Raw genomic sequence first — 16,806 nt, 5'->3', positions numbered from 1 at the left:
CGCAGACAGAGGTGAGATGGCAGTGATCCGTAATGGACAGCGCTTTAGACCACTCAGCCACTCGGGGCCCCTATTTAGAGTAGTAAAATATGGCACAGCTGATGAAACTGTACTGTGGGCGGCTCCATCAGCAAAACCGGTAAATTTAAAAGAACAGTAGAAGGAAAATACAAATATTTGATGTGCAAAAAATGCTTGACATCACAACAAAATATCATCTTTCATTTGCATAAAGTTCACAGTCTTACTAAGTATTGGTTTCTCGATATTTACCATGCAGTAATTTTGTTAATTTTGAATCTAATAAATTGGACACAGGTGTAAAACTACAAATACACTTAACCCAGAGTGCCTTACATTTATGTCCAATTTATTGATAAATTGCACTTGTATTGAACTTGCAACCCAAATCATCCAAACTACTAATTTCTTAGGGTATGCATTTGAACTTTTTCAGTCTTTCTCTAATTTTATTGATGCTTTGTTTCATTTTAAATAATATTGAGAACTGAGAATGAGCTTGCAGTTAAGCGGTTATGACAGAATCATGTTGCATTCAGAATCAAATTAAATACGTTTTATTTGCAAAGTATCATCAAAAAAACTTTACAGAAAAAAAAAACAATAGTACTGCAAATTGTCCACTGGGGAATACGAAGCAGTGCTGCTTTTACATGCAAAATGAATAAGGTCTAATTAGCAACTTTTTCAAAACACTAGCTTAATTGCCCATCTTAGGATGGGAATAAAAAAAGTAAAAACAAAATAAAAATTGGGATGAGTGAGTTTAAATGAAAGTTTGAACCTGAAAAATACATGTGTTGGTAAGCTGGCTATCTCGGCAAGTCCTTCTTTTATAATTAGAGGATTTTTCTGTTGTTTTCTGACAGCAATCCAAGCCAGTTACTGTGTTTTAACCCTGAAACTGGCTTGGATAAGAGGGAATTTTGTCATGCGGCTAAGTAATCGATGTTTAATTCCCTTGTACTCTATAATATTAGCATGATTACTGTATAAACAGTTATGGTTACTAACATCAAAGCAAACTAAAACTGAGTTTTGACAATATTAGTTATTTTCAAAGCACAATTTCTGAAATGCCTTTATTGTTACATGCAATATTTTTATTAAATTGACCAATTAGCGAGAAAAAAAATGTTGAAGGTGTTCCGAGATTTATGATACATGAAATAATTCCTATTATTTCATGTCCCAACATTTATAGTCATTAAACAATTACTTTTGAAAATATATATTGGAGTCCCAAGACTTGTAGAATCCAAAGATAAACATTCGTAACGGTTTGGTCAGATTTTAAATTTTTTCGTTATATCTCATTTATAAGACAACCCCAACTCTATATTAATAATTTATTTTCACGTTAAACAGGTGGACTTATAAAGGGGTATATATGCTATTCTTCCTCAAATGCCTTATACAGGTTCACTACTATTCTTTATATGATGCTGTATAATGGACTGACCTATTGTGAATTATACATGTTTTAAAGTAGTAATACATCAGTTACCTAGTTTAGTAGCTTTAATGACCTGTAGATTGTGCATCAGATGTATATAATTCTTCTGCACCTTTTTGATGAGACGGGGGGGGGACATGTATCTACATTTCTGTCTGACTGTCAGTCCATCCATCTAACATATTTTTTTTTCATTCTGTAACTTTAAAGTCATTTAAGAATAATGAATGAATGTACATCATCACTAGGTGATATTTTACATACCACATTTTGGGTGCCGTCTTTAAGGTCAGGGTCATGACTCTATAGTTTTCGTTGTCCAATACATTTTCTCTTCCACTTGGTTGTTGTTGTTGTAGGGTTTAACGCCAGTATTAATGGTGGAGGAAAAACCCGGGAAAACACTGACCCACAAGAAGCTACTGGCAAGCTTTCTCACATACCCACATTGGCTGAATCCGAGACTCGAACCCACGCAGATATAGGTGAGATGGCAGTGATCTGTAATGGAGAGTGCTTTAGACCACTCGGCCAATCTGGGCCCCCCCTTCCACTTGGTAATTTTTAAGCCATTGGGATTAAGAGATGAATCTTTGCATACATGTGCATCACCAAATTGTTAAACAAAAACATTCCACATAAGAGTGTATTATTACTCAAATGTATGTTGTTTGAAAATTGTATCAACATTACATATGACTTTTGAAAATAATCAAAAATTGTTTACAACATAGATGTCCAACATGATTGAAATGGACAAGAACAAAAGCATTTTGAAAAATAAATAATCATTTTGAATGTAACACTGGTTATAATTTTCTGAAAATAAAAGTCCCCTATGAAATGTTATAAACAATGTTTTATGTTGCATTGTATATTTGAGATCCAGGTCACAGGGCAAAAGGTTCTTTTGTTTCTGCTTTTTATCATAAAAGCTTTTGAGGCAATGGATGTAGCATGGTACATTTATACTTGTCAGTTTTATGGCACATGTAGAAGTACTGTCAGGTTTTATCTTCAAAGTCAACATCACTGATCCATTGTTTACCTCTTGTCTGGGAGCCCCAGAGTGGCCAAGTGGTCTAAAGTGCTCACCATTATGGATCACTGTCATCTCACCTCTGTCTGCGTGGGTTCAAGTCTCAGGTTTGGCCAGTGTGGGTATGTGAGAAAGCTTGCCAGTAGCTACTCGTGGAACAATGGTTTTCCCAGGTTCTTCCTCCACCATTTTTACTGGTCACCATGTATAGCCTATCTTGTGCTGAAAAAGGGTGTTAAACCCTATAACAACAACAATTACCTCTTATCTTTGCTCTAACTATGTTCAAGTAGGACAAAGAAACTGGGTTACTTTTGATTTCTCCCCAATAACTTTACATCTGTCTTAAAGATCTTAATCTGATTCTATTGTTGTGAACATTTTTAACCTCACTCTTATATGCAGGGGACAAAAATTCAGTGAAATTGATTATGGTAGAAATAAAAAATTGTCAACATTTTCTTTTTATTGGTCTGTGATTGAATAAACAATAATTCAAATTGTGCCATTTTATATATGATCATTTATAGATTACTAGATGAATAACATTTTAAAATAATATTTTTCACTTTTTAATGATCCTTGTTAGAGGAGTTTACCTTGCCATTGTTTTTATTTTTCAACATTATCAGAACAAACAAGTTTTAAATACCATGTATACTCGCGTATAAGCCTGTTTGCATATAAGCCTGTGCCCAACTGAGCAGGTATAAACACTAAAAAGTGCATGACCCGTGTATAAGCCGACCTACAACTCCGAGACATCTCAAGATGCACAAGGTAAGTTGTAAATGCATTTATTTAGGCAAAGTTATATTTTAAAAAATTACATGTATACTTATCTTGAGGTTGGCGTGCATGATTATTAAAAAGAAATGGTGTAAACTTGTTTGAAAAGTAATTTATTTAATTTTCTGTTTTGTTGTTTCTGCCTAATTTAGATTTGTGTATAATTTGATGAGACGATGACAAGAATATAGTTTTTGTAACACTTCTCCCTTTTGACTCGATTATTGTTTGTTTATGCATCATTGCATTGGACATTTTATATCAGTGGACCGGTAATTATGTTTTTACTTTGCTTTGAAATTGTAAATACCTAACTCATTAAAATGTAATCCCAAGATGACAACACAACAAACAAACAATACGGTTTGATGCTAATACTGTAAAAGCTGAGTTGTAGTTTGCTTTGATGTAAGCAACCTTACACCATACCTGTAAACTTTCACATTTTCACAATATCATCTGATTTTTGCAGAGAACTCCCAATTATTACATTATGTCTTCGATTTTCATTTCTTCTGAACAAGAAAAGTCCTGCATGTTCTGTTGTATCACCTGCGAATTATTGTAGTGACAAAATAATTACTTATAAAGAATTTGCTTCTTCACTAAATAGAATGTTAAGTTTAAATTATTATTCACATAAATTAATGGTTTTTTTACCTATACAATAATACAAAAATAAAACAATAAACCAGAACAAAAAGTAAACCACAACAATAAAATCATCCACAATTAATTTCAGTTCCAAGAATGATCACTATGAATGCTGTAACTCCATCTGCTATAGCACCATTTCCTCGAAAGAAACTTACATGAGTGAACACCTGCAGTTTTATACTGTATATACCAATGATAATTACCATCATTAAATTAAAAGAAAGAATGAAAAATACATACCACGCAGCAAGTGTGTCCTCAAAAAACTAATTCAGAATACATGTTTTATAATAAACAATACTAAATGCTTTACAAGTTGACAATAAGGGAATATGGTTGGATATACAAGGAGGGGAAAATAGTTGCCACATGTACAGTACCATGAGGATGGTTATTTTGGTACCTTTAGTTCAACAAAATTGGGAATCCTTTATTTGCCGATCATTTGCTGGTGCTTGCATAACACACAAAAGTGTAGAACATGATTTCTTTGAATTACGATGGAGGGCCAATCGTTTTCACAAAATAGTTGCATGGATAAGGATTAACTGTTAATTAATCATGCTGGCTTTCTTGCTTATTTATTTAAGACTAATTTTTAGCTACTGTGCAGTTTGACCACAGCTGACCAGCATATGAAAATAGTGCATGTCCTGGGGGGAAAATAGAGCACATCACAGGGAGAAACTTTTAAATTTCATGCATATTGGACCAGGAAGATCAATCAACATTTAGTGAAAACAAGGCTTAAAAAATGCCATGAAAAAGCTACTGATTTTAGGTCCCAATCTATATTTTTTTTTATTCAGTCTCCCTGCTTGGCTTTTTAAAAGTTCATAGGTATGCCTTTGACCCTGTTTTACAAAACTACGGTAATCATGCTAATATTAAGGAATAAAAGGCAATTACAAATCAATGTACTGGTATAATTACCAGTCAAAATTCCCTCTTATCACAAGCCAGTTTCAGGGTTTTAATGATTAACTGGCCTGTACTTCTGTTGCAAAACGAAAGAAATGGCCAACTATCAACATTGGAGATGCCTAAACATCAAGCTTTCCATTTTGTGGAAAGTTATGATGTTTGTTCAGCTAAACACAAAACTAAAATTGATTGATTGAGAATTTTAGCCTTTATTATTACCACTCTCTGTGAACATATAAACCATGATGATTATGTACCTTGTACAATTAAATGTGGGTACCTTTTTAAAAATAATACCTCAATTTGTAGGATCACTTATATCATTGAAAATGAGTAACCCATGAGCGTGTGATTCAGTGTAAATTACACAGCTATTAAAGACTAGCTGGAATGTTATCTGGAAGAATGCAATTTGGTCAAAACAATGAATAAAGCAAAATCTGCATTTAATATGTTTGGGAAAAAGTAAGGATTTAAGTGATGCTATGCACGTTATGCACTGCGTAAGTACTGTACATTATAGTTCAACATGGTCTCCCTGGTAAACTCAACTGGCCTGTGAATTATGAAGTCTGTATTTACCTTTATTTAACTTCGTATTGGAGAAATCAGAAAATATGCATATGCAAAATAATAAGAAAACCAATTATAGTATTGTGTAACAGTTTAATAATTGTTGGGTCACCAAAGTTACTCTTTTTTACATGCCTATGTCTTAGGACACAAAAAAATTATTGTTTCATGTTCCAAGATTTACAGCCATTACAGTAATCAAGAAAAAGACAAAACAACTGTCAAGTTTAGACATTGGCCCATGCATAAGCCAAGCCCCCCTTCTTCCAGGCCTTATTTTTTCCTAAATTAATCGGCTTATATGTGAATATATATGGTAATGTGCATAATTGTCCCATACATTTCACAATGTTACTTTATACTGTCTGTTTGTCTTAAATGCAACAAAAACATTACTATTTTGCTTCTTAATAGTGGTGATTTGCCTACTGTAAATGTGCAACTGGATGTGACCAATGTCTACCCAACCATGGGCTCATTATTGGGAGGGACAAAAATCACTGTAACAGGAAGTGGGTTTGGCATGGACTCTTCGGATGTGGAAATCACAATTGGTGACCATGTTTGTGATGTGGAATTAACAAAGTCAACTCAGGTGATCTGCCAGATTCAGAATACTGCAACAGTACATCAAATTACCAACCAGGGAACAGATCCAGGTGAGTACAACTTTACAATCAGTCAGTAAATTCAGAACTTTTCTAATAAACTTTTTTACACCCTGCTTTCCATCTTGAACATAGTTTTATAGTGGGCTGTATTATGATGTGGAAGCCATGTTACAATCAGTTCTTTCCATCTACCAGTTTCTCTATTCATGCTTGTGAGTGGGATGGAACTCCTTAAAATCCTCCATTTTTCAAATCTTATAATGGAACGGACTTAAGTTTAGCTTTCAAGCAACCATCGAGGACATTTATAATGTGTTGGCTACTTCAGAATGCCCTCCAACCCTACCGCTGCGCTAAAGAATTGGTAGATCTCGACAAGGAGGACGATACAGACTTAAGGTGACAGATGCCTTTCGTATTCATCTCCCAGCACTTGACAAGAATATAGCTATTCATATGTCTGCTCATCTGCTTTATAAGGTGGACAGATATTCTCCATGCTCATTAGAGCTGGTTAAGGATATTGTTGCACCTTCTTCATTGTTGTATTTGTCCTCATTGGCACCTTTCAGACTCAATGGAGCCACACTTATGAGGTGACAGCCAGGATTGCTAGGATCACTGACCTGGGCTGCTCACCATACCATGGAAAATATTTTGATGAGTTTTGGCCAATCTACTCTTGAGTTGCATCGCTGCGATCCATGTCTCTTCAACCTTGTCATACCCTCCCTTTCTTGATGACTCTGTTCGGGTTACCAGTGCTTTGGAGGAAGAATAGAGGAAGTTCAGAGACAGGCAGCTCAGGAACTGCCTTTCCACCTTTCTGCTCAACCAACATAGGCATTTGGAACCACTCAGTCTCTGCCAGTTTGAAGGGATGTTAAGCAGCCTCAGAACAGGGGATCTTCTCAGTCACAGGTACACCTACATCGATCCCTAGGAATAAATCGTACTGAGGTGGTAAGAAATTGATTTCAAGTTCACTGGACCTCTCTGCTTCTGCAGAATGGGGGGTGATCCAAGTTATTCAGAAGGGCTTCAGGTTTTATTCATCAACAATAACCTTCCCCATCCTCTTCTCCCCTCTCCTCAAATACACCATCAGATTGGAAGAAAAGGATGCCTTTCTACAAGAGGAGATACAGTCGCTCATCCCCCTCCAAAAATTAGCCACAATCCATTGGGTTTTACTCAAGGCTTTTCTTTTTTGGAAAGCAAACAGCAAGTTGAGACACATCATTGACTGGAGTTACCTCAGTAGTTTCAAGATGGAGATGGCAAGTTCAATCTGCCTCTCTGGTTGTTGAGACGAGTATGCTGTCAGTCTTGATCTGACTGATGCATATCTTCACATCCCTATCCACCCCATGTCATGAACATTTTCTCCTTTTTTTTGCTTACTGAGACACAGCTTATCAGTTCACCATTCTTTCCTTTGGCCTCAACATCAGTTCCTTGGCTTTTACTCAGATTATTCCAGTTGACATCATCTACAATGATGGCAGCATACATGGATACATCCTCCAGCAACACATGGTAAATTTTATCCTACTCCAAGACTGGAATGATCTTTCTCTTCTAGATCATCTAGGCTTTCTGGTGAACTGGGAAAGTCAGACCTCCGTTCATTCCATAACATTGTCCATCTCTGTATGGACTTCTTCACCAACTTGAATCTAGTGTGTTTCATAGAGTTTATATTACCAGAATCTTTGAACTCGTCGAATCTGTTAACAACATGACTTGGATTTCAGCAAGAGAGCTCTTGCAACTCCTTGGTTTATTCGATGTGGCAGTGGACTTGATCCCTCTTGGTCATCTTTTTTATGCAGACATTGCCAGCACAATGGTGCCCCTTTTTCAAGTCACCTTGATTAAACTGTCATGATCATGCCTGAGATTCAATCATTCCTGCATCAATGGGATATCCCAGTTCAGCTGACCATGGGAATCCCACTGGAGAAGCCTGAAGTGGAATTAAGGGTAGGTACCAGTGCCTGTTGCCAACCGTCACCTCTATCAATGATACATGGGAGCCACGGAAAAGGCCTTTACACATAAATATCCTAGAAATGAAGGCTGTCATCAATGCCTTTCACTTCTGAAAAGATCAACTCTGAGGTGAAAACGGTCCTCATTAGGTCAGACAACTCTGTGGTGGTGATCTTTATTTTTCCTATCAGTCTATCCATTCAGTTTGCTTTGTTTATTTTTAACAAGTCCCACCATCAGATACATCTGACTTTCAAAGTACAGTGCATTTATTGACCAGTAAATAATGTCTTCTTTATTGGCTGGAAATTGAAAGGGTATGAAATTGTACATGCGTTCAGCTTTTAAAAAATTATAGAAGTGACTTGTGACCATTGCAGACCTACTGCACTTAGTTCTTTGGTTTTACATGGGTATGGTGTTTGTTTATGAACTCGTTATTAATTTCCTATTTTTTATAAAAATATTTTACTGTTATGGAAAAGCAAGTTCACAAACGCAAGTCATTCTCTGCACTTTGCGCAATGATTAGTAGTTTTCGCATGTTTCTTTCGATATACACAAAATCTGAAGTAAAAGTTATATGCACATGGAAAGCATGTGTTGATTGTTATTTATTCTTGCTATATTTGTTCAAATGAATAGGCATACAAGCATTAATTATTGGACATTTGCAATGGATAAATGTAACTGAATGCATATCAGAACATTTTAGTAGTATGAAATTTTTTATAGACACCGTTCATAGACCCTGGAACATAATGAACTGTACATGTACTTCGTCTTTCTTAACCTAATTTTGCTGTTAATTTTTCCCATTGCATTCAGACAAATAATGATGCATGGCAAAATTATTGAATAGGTTAAATATATATGCAATATATATATATATATATATATATATATGGATTAATTGCAAGCCCCAATGGTACGATATCAGACGGCATGTAAATGGTGTTGATACTCTGTTCATGCTGTTTATTAGACTTTGAATTCAGACACAATGATCTTGGAATGAATTACTGAATATTTTAAATCTGTGTGCAATTTTTCAATGGAATTAAATGCATTATAGATGAACTGTATGCCATGACAGCATGATAGTAAACAGTGTTGATACCATATTCATCATATACATTAGACATGAATACACGTATATGTGCCAATGAGTTGTTCTCTGAAAAAAAAGTAAAATACTGTAAAACCCCACATTAACATGACCCTGATATTAATGTGATCCAATTTTTTGGACCCCAATTATCGTGTTATAGCCAGGTTCTACTGTACACCTCAACTTCTTTTTAGTCAAAGAGAAATGAGCTTTTTTCAGCCCTAAATAAGTGGGAGGGTGGTAACTTATAGTCGAGTTACTTTTAAATGAGTATATACAGTATTATTGAAGAAACCTATTGTACTTAAAATACTTGTACTTTGTTGAAGGGGCATTATTAATTTTTATATCTTAGTAAAGGAAGTGCCATTTTATGTAATTACTTTTCTTTTCATTTTGCTTCACAAAACAGGAGGCTGTTAGTGACTCAGTCATTCTTTCTTGTTCATATCTTATACTTATTTATTTTACTTTGAACAGAGGTGAAAAATTTCTTACCAAACTGTTATATGGAAATTTAGATGCAAGTCTGAATGTACAAAGTAGTTTATGTTCTTCTCAGTCTTTTGAAGAGTCAACTTGGTGTCTTTTATTTAACACTGCTTACTGTTATATAGGGTATGGCTACACTGAAGTTACAATTATTTGTGAATTTTTTGCTTTGCTACAAACATGAGAATTTTTAAGACCAATTAACAATCCTTCTCCTAAGGACATGATGTTACCCTCTTACCTAATCTGCAAATTTTAGTACAGAAAAAATGTCCTTGGTGGTAAAACCATTTTACTGATTACTTAACAGGCTGACAATAGTCCTTTGAGTACTGCTGTCAGAGAGCCTATTAACAGGCTGACAATAGCCCTTTGAGTACTGCTGTCAGAGAGCCTATTGACAGGCTGACAATAGTCCTTTGAGTACTGCTGTCAGAGAGCCTATTAGGCTGATTTACACAGGTAAACTAAACTAAGTGGAACATCCCAATTCGTTTGATATTATGCAAATCAGACTTGAGATGCATGTTCACACTTGTGACAAGACCAGACCATCAAAAACTGTAGATTTAAATTTTGTTCAGTGGATTGGCTTCTAAGCCATTAGATTTTCTGTTGACATACATTTTCATGTTTAAAGGGGGCTGAATGTAAAACAAGTGGATTTTTTTAATCCTATAATAAAACAGCAACTTTTGAACTTGAATATGATTCTAATAAATGTTATAAAAATAGTGAATGAATGCCAGTCAGTGTATAGTCAATTAAATTAAAAGGGAAGAGTTATATCTCATTGTGCACTGCAGAGATTTTAAACAAATTAATAAAACTCATATTTTTTGGTTTCCTTCAAAAGATACAGACTGGTGACCATTAAATAGCATTCATTGTGATTATAAAATTTCACACTTAACAGGCTCTCAATTGCTGTCTGGTCCAGATTTGCTATAAATCACTTTGTAGTTTGGAAAGAATCGTGAATGTACTTTCTGTATCAGAATTAGAAACAGCAGTGACATATGAACCACACTCAATCTGCAAAATGGTTTGAACAATAGTACCATCCAGTTTCTAATAGGTGTAGAGATGAATACAAATGACACCTGCATTACCTTAAACCTCCTTCTGAATTTGTTGAAAGCAGCAAAGACTGTATCTAATAAAGACTATTCCACTGTTAATGGCTTTTAAAGACATAAACATTTGTTTAAAAATTAATGTTTATATGGTTAAGATTATTTAAGGGCAGGCACATATGTATGATGATATTTGACAATGATTAGCTTTTGTTTGTAAATGTGTTCAATGCTTCAAAGAGAACAGTATTATCTTTTATACAGATTTGAATATTGAGCCATTTTCAGTTGGCTTGTATGAACAGATAAGTTACATTCAATTGTATGTCTTCATGGGGGCTATGCAAACCCATCCCCCATTGGGACCTCAGAACACTTTGTGAGTTTCCTCCTTCCAAACTCCCTGCACTGTATTAGAAGTTGGCCTGGTATACAAAGTGAATTCATAGTATAATTTCATTTGGAATTTATCTACATAAATTTTTTCATAATACTTATATATTTATGTTACAACAGCTTTTGAGATAATTGTGGGGCTCGGGAATCTTTTATAACTAAGTAAACTAATTATTCAGATCACACTTGCGGTTTTAGAATCCTGAATGATTTTTTTTTGCAGTGAGATGTAATAATTCCTATAAAAAAAATTAAAAAACTATCTCAAGGAAAACAGACAATTCACTTAATCAAATTCTTATCATTAATTTAGAATGTTCATTTACTAAGTAGAGAATTAATCACACATTTAAAAATATCATTCTGTGTATTTTTGCAGACTTTGGTGAAGGCTATGCCTTTAAACCAAATTATGTAGAGGTCAAGACTGGAGACATTGTGCAATGGACATGGAGCACCCCAACTTTTGTCAATGGCATCACCCACTCTGTCCATCAGACTGTCAATGCTAGTGCTGCTGTCAACATGGAAAAAGGGTTTGGCAGCCCAATTCAAAGTAAAGATGGTATGTGTTAAGCATTTGCGCATGTCAGTAGTTTTTATACTGAGGTCAGATTAACATTAAGTTGACATTTTCGCTTTGATAGCATTAAGTTATGGAAATTACAAAATATTTGCAACAAATCTTTAGAATATTTACTGTAATAGAAATATATGTAGAATAAACCAGATTATATCAAACATGTTTTGCCATTAGTCATGTCACAACAAATTTATGTTGCAAATATCCTGAATTGACGTAATGACAACAAAATATTACTGATTTATATAAAAAAATTAACATATTTCAGGATCTAAGGACATAAATGGTAGATTAATATTACAGAATACATGACAACAGTTATGAATCAGATGAGCATATGTTAAAGTTCATTAGATTAAGTTGTGTCTTAAAGTTTTTAACTTTCTATTTTAAGAAGTGAGAAGAATGACAAAAGGTGGTCTCTTGTCATTGAATGCAGTTGTAGTCTTTAATTAGCAACCTGTCAGTAATGGCCAGAATGAGTCGTTAACTTTGGTGCATGCTAAAACAATACGTTTTATTGTATTATCTGACAGTCTAATGCTGTCTTTTCGGAGAGAAAAAACATTGTACAGAAATGTACTTATAATTTATGTCTAAGCTGCAAAGCGTAGGCAATGCATCTTTTATTTCTCCATGAAAAATACTTACCTGATCATATTAATATGAGGAATTTGCTCTCTGCAACCCTCAAAATCCATCCCTTCCTGAAAGATGAAAATCATCATTATATCTATAGATCATGTAGATGAAGGGAAACTTCTACAGATTTACTCCCCACCCTCTTGTTCCTGCTGTGTTGCCACCAAGATGTATACCAGTTTAAACTTTTATTTACAACTGTGAACAGTGCCTCAAAGAATCCATTGCAACCATCCAACTTGCATTTTCATTGGTATAGTAAGTTAGAAGGTTTATACCTAGTGTATATAACATTTGTGTCTTTCACAGTGATTTTACTGATATTTTTAAAGGTCATTATTATCTGTGTGATATTGATCAATAAATTCAAGCTGTCAAGCTATGTAATTGTATCCTACTGTTAAAATGTGTTTCATTTTTTACAATATGAACAACTTTCTTTACCTCTTTCACATTGAAGGATGGATGGTCAGTGTGGAGAAGTTGGATCTGTCCCTTCCTAACATTTTGTTCATCTTGTTTATTTTATTGACTTTTTAACTTGTGTCTGTGAGGTTGATCTTTGTCACCAATACATTTGCAGTATTGTTCATGTGTTGGAGAAGGCATGTGTTGGGGGTTTCTTTATGGTGATAGAGTTTCTTCAACTCCTTGGTCTATTCAGTTTAACAGTGGGTCTATTTCTGGCATAGTGGCACCCTATCTTGGTTCCTTTATATTACTAGATTATGAGATTGAAAAAACTAAAATATTTCCAGGGGCCTCAAGTGACCGAGTGGTCTAAAGCGCTCTCCATTACGCTTTCAGCTTTCTCTTATTCAGCTAATGTGGTTATGTGAGAAAGCTTGCCAGTAGCTTCTCGTGGGTCGGTGGTTCTTTTTGGGGTTTTCCCCGGTTCTTCCTCCACCATTAATACTGGCAGCAATGTATAGCCTATCCTGTGCTGAAAAATGGCATTAAACCCTACAACAACAACAAATATTTCCTGCTTCATTGGCAAGACAGGGTGTGGCTAGTGGTCGAATTATTTTTATTAGTACAAGAAATGACAATCTGTCCTGATGCTAATTTGTCAGGTGGGTGGGGCACAAAGGACTTTGTGACAGTCAGCAGAAAGTGGACAGTGCAAGTCTCTTCATAAGTCACCTGTAAATGAAGGTAACCTCAGTGCATCCTAGTTTTTGGGGGGAATGGATCCAAAGGAAAATAGTGTACATAATGTCAGACTATTTGGTTGCAATGAACTATCTGTTCAACCAAATAATAAATAATAATAATGAGGACTTTCTATAGCACCTAATTCTTTAGAAGCTCTAAGCGCTTTACAACATTAGACAACACCTATAAGATAAGAAACATAATAATATTATTACAAAAACAAACAACATGAAATTAGAAAAACATTAAAAAATAAAAAACATGCTGAGAATATTTCAGGTAGGAAACATTATTAGGTCTTTAAGTTTGTTCTTGCTGTCGAAATAAGTGAGTTTTTAGAGCCCTCTTGAATGTGATCACTGTGTCTTTGTGTCTAAGTTCACTGGGCAATTCATTCCACGTTGCTAGGCCCTGGTATGCAAAAGAACGCTGTCCATATGACTTTGTTTTCATAGTGGGAATAAGGAGTATATGATTGTGAGAAGAGGAGCGTAAATATCTTGCTGGTGTGTACACATGGGTGAGGTCAGATAGGTATGTAGGACTAGAGTCCGACATTGAAATGTAGCACAGAGAACAAGTTTTGTCTTTGATTCTGGATCGAATGGATAGCCAGTGTAGGGTACAGAGCAGCGGGGAGGTGTGCTCTGATCGTGGTACTCTAAGTATGATCCGAGCAGCTGCGTTTTGAACTTTTTGAAGTTTCTGGAGTAGATATTGAGATGAACCAGACAGAATTGAGTTACAATAATCCAGTCTTGAAAGTACTAATGAACACACAAGTGTTTTAGTGGCATTAACTGAAAGATATTTGCGAATTGAGCTGATGCGTCTCAGCTCAACATATGCAGCCGTGCATATGTTCATGACATGTTGGTGCAATGTGAGAGTACTGTCCAGAGTAACACCTAGGTTTTGTACTGATTGTGTGAATTTAATGTTGACGTTGCTGATATTTATTGTTTGAGGTAAAGGATGTGAATGAGAAAGTCTTTGTCGTGTGATCAGAATGGCCTCAGTTTTATCATCATTCATCTGCAGCTTGTTAGAAGTCATCCATGATTTCACATCAGAAATGCACCTCTCTACACCTTGGATGGTAGCATCAACTTCAGTTGGGTGGCTAGATTTGTATATTTGGGTGTCATCAGCGTACAATTGGTGAGACACTGGATGATGATCTATGACACCTGAGAGCAACTGAGTGTACAGAATGAAGAGAACAGGTCCAAGAACATACCCCTGTGGAACACCACAACATAGATCAACTGGGCTGGAGTGTATTCCATTTGCAGATACAATTTGTGTCCTGTTGACCAAGTAGGACTTGAACCACAGTAAGGCTGTATCATGAATGCCAAATACATGCTGGAGACGGTGAAGTAATATATCATGGTCTATTGTGTCAAATGCTGCAGACAAATCAAGAAGGGTGAGGACTGTAATCTGTCCTTTATCCAACGCAGAGAGAATGTCATTAACTACTTTTAGAAGAGTAGTTTCAGTACTGTGGCAAGGGCGATATGAAGATTGTATATTGCTAAAAAGACTATTTGAATTTAGATGAGATTCAAGCTGGGATAGAACAACCTTTTCTAAGATTTTTGAAATGAATGGGAGATTAGAATCTGGGTGGTAGTTCTTTAAATCGTTATGGTCTAGTGTTGGTTTCTTCAGCAGAGGCTTTACAATGGCAGTTTTGAAAAATGATGGGAATTCCCCAGATGAGAGAGAGGTATTAATAACATCAGTTAGTGAAGGCAATACTGTATCTAAGCACTCAAGCAGCAGTGATGTTGGAATTGGATCAAGTTCACATGACTTTGGTGCACTCTTCATCACGATTGTACATACGAAATCCATAGAGACAGGTTCAAATGCTGCTAATGGTTGCCTCTCAAATTCTGTATCCCAACTGTATGGTGACGACGAGTCAATTGAAATTGTTGTGTCAAGCTTATCTCTAATGGTTTGTACTTTGTCATGGAAGAAATTTGCAAACATGTCTGGAAGGTTGACTGGAGAGAAGGTAGTTGGAAGTGGTGCTGATTTGTTCCTTGACGTTAGCTTGTTAGTAATCTTGAAGAGCTCTTTGCAGCTGGAACTTTCCATGATCTTAGTAGTGTAGTGGGCTGATTTCGCTGCATGGACTATATTTGTGACATTCTTCTTAGCGACTTTATAGATTTGCTTATGAATAGTGAGTCTGGTGGAAAGCCAGAGCCTCTCAGCTTTACGGCGGTCTCTTTTAGCCATGCGAAGCTGATCCCTAACACTGCTATACCATGGAGAACACTTTTGAATTGATACTCTGCACTTGGTAGCTGGGGCATGTTTGTCAAGTAATGAACGCAGACAGTTATCGAGTTGTTCTGCGGTAGGAGGTAAGCAAGTTGTTAGGTTAGCTTGGATGTCGTGCATTAGTTTTGTTCTATTTATCATATGGAGGTTTCTCTTAGTAGCAGATAAAGGTGGAGGGTTAGGGACTGATACGTCAAGATGGCATATAATGCAGAGGTGATCTGATGCAAGGTCATGGGATACCAGGTATGACCGTAGAATGGGAACAAAATCTCTTGACCTTTGCATTATCATATGGGAGTATCTTAATTGGTGTGCCTAATATCATACAAATATACAAATATACAAAATCCATCACATCCTTGGCAGTAGGCATAAAATATTTGATTGATATATGGATATTTCTTCTATATCAATACCCATATTGATTAAACAAAAGGTGAAGAATCAATTCAAAACCATACTTATCCTATGCATTATTTTAATCTTCAGCAGTCAAGAATAATTATTAGTCATTTGCTCTTTTATTCTTTAAATTGAGAATTCACCTGAGACAGCCATAACAGGCACACACTTATTGATGTCAGTTACAAAGAAAAACTAGTGACAACACCCATTTGCCTTCTACAAATTAGCAAACACAAGGTGACTAACTCGGGATGTTTGAAATCTGCCCCATCCCCCCATTTTATGGCTGATTATTTATCTTGTCAGTATGCTTGGCCACAAATAACATATTAGCCAAAAGAAGACATTCCAGATGTTCCCCATGTACTATTTAAGTACTTTACTGATCATTTGAGAACAACTTTAATTTAATGCCAAGTTTTGCTGTTGCTTCACAGCTTGTCTGCTTGTATTGAAGATGAGGGCTAAACTTCCAGTATGTCACATAGTGAAATATGTTAACATTAAATTATCATTGGTGGTTATTGCTTGTTCTAGTACAGAGTAAAATCATTGCCTCCAATCAGAACTAACT

At 35.6% G+C, this 16,806-nt stretch overlaps 1 protein-coding gene across 1 annotated transcript in view; it reads left to right on the top strand.

The window, feature by feature from the left end:
• LOC149793389 (fibrocystin-L-like) overlaps window positions 1-16,806 on the top strand; it is a 151,923-nt gene that overhangs the window by 63,886 nt on the left and 71,231 nt on the right. Inside the window, exons 23-24 of the mRNA XM_089968992.1 lie at window positions 5,874-6,118; window positions 11,520-11,705. Of these exons, the coding sequence (XP_089825118.1) occupies window positions 5,874-6,118; window positions 11,520-11,705 (431 nt within the window). The remainder of the gene's footprint in view (window positions 1-5,873; window positions 6,119-11,519; window positions 11,706-16,806) is intronic.

Source organism: Sinohyriopsis cumingii, chromosome 8 (genome assembly GCF_028554795.1).
Source record: "Sinohyriopsis cumingii isolate HCF-2022 chromosome 8, ASM2855479v2, whole genome shotgun sequence".
In the NCBI taxonomy this organism is placed as follows: domain Eukaryota; kingdom Metazoa; phylum Mollusca; class Bivalvia; order Unionida; family Unionidae; genus Sinohyriopsis; species Sinohyriopsis cumingii.
Note: the sequence above shows the minus strand (reverse complement) of the source record. Positions and strands in the feature narration are given on the sequence as shown.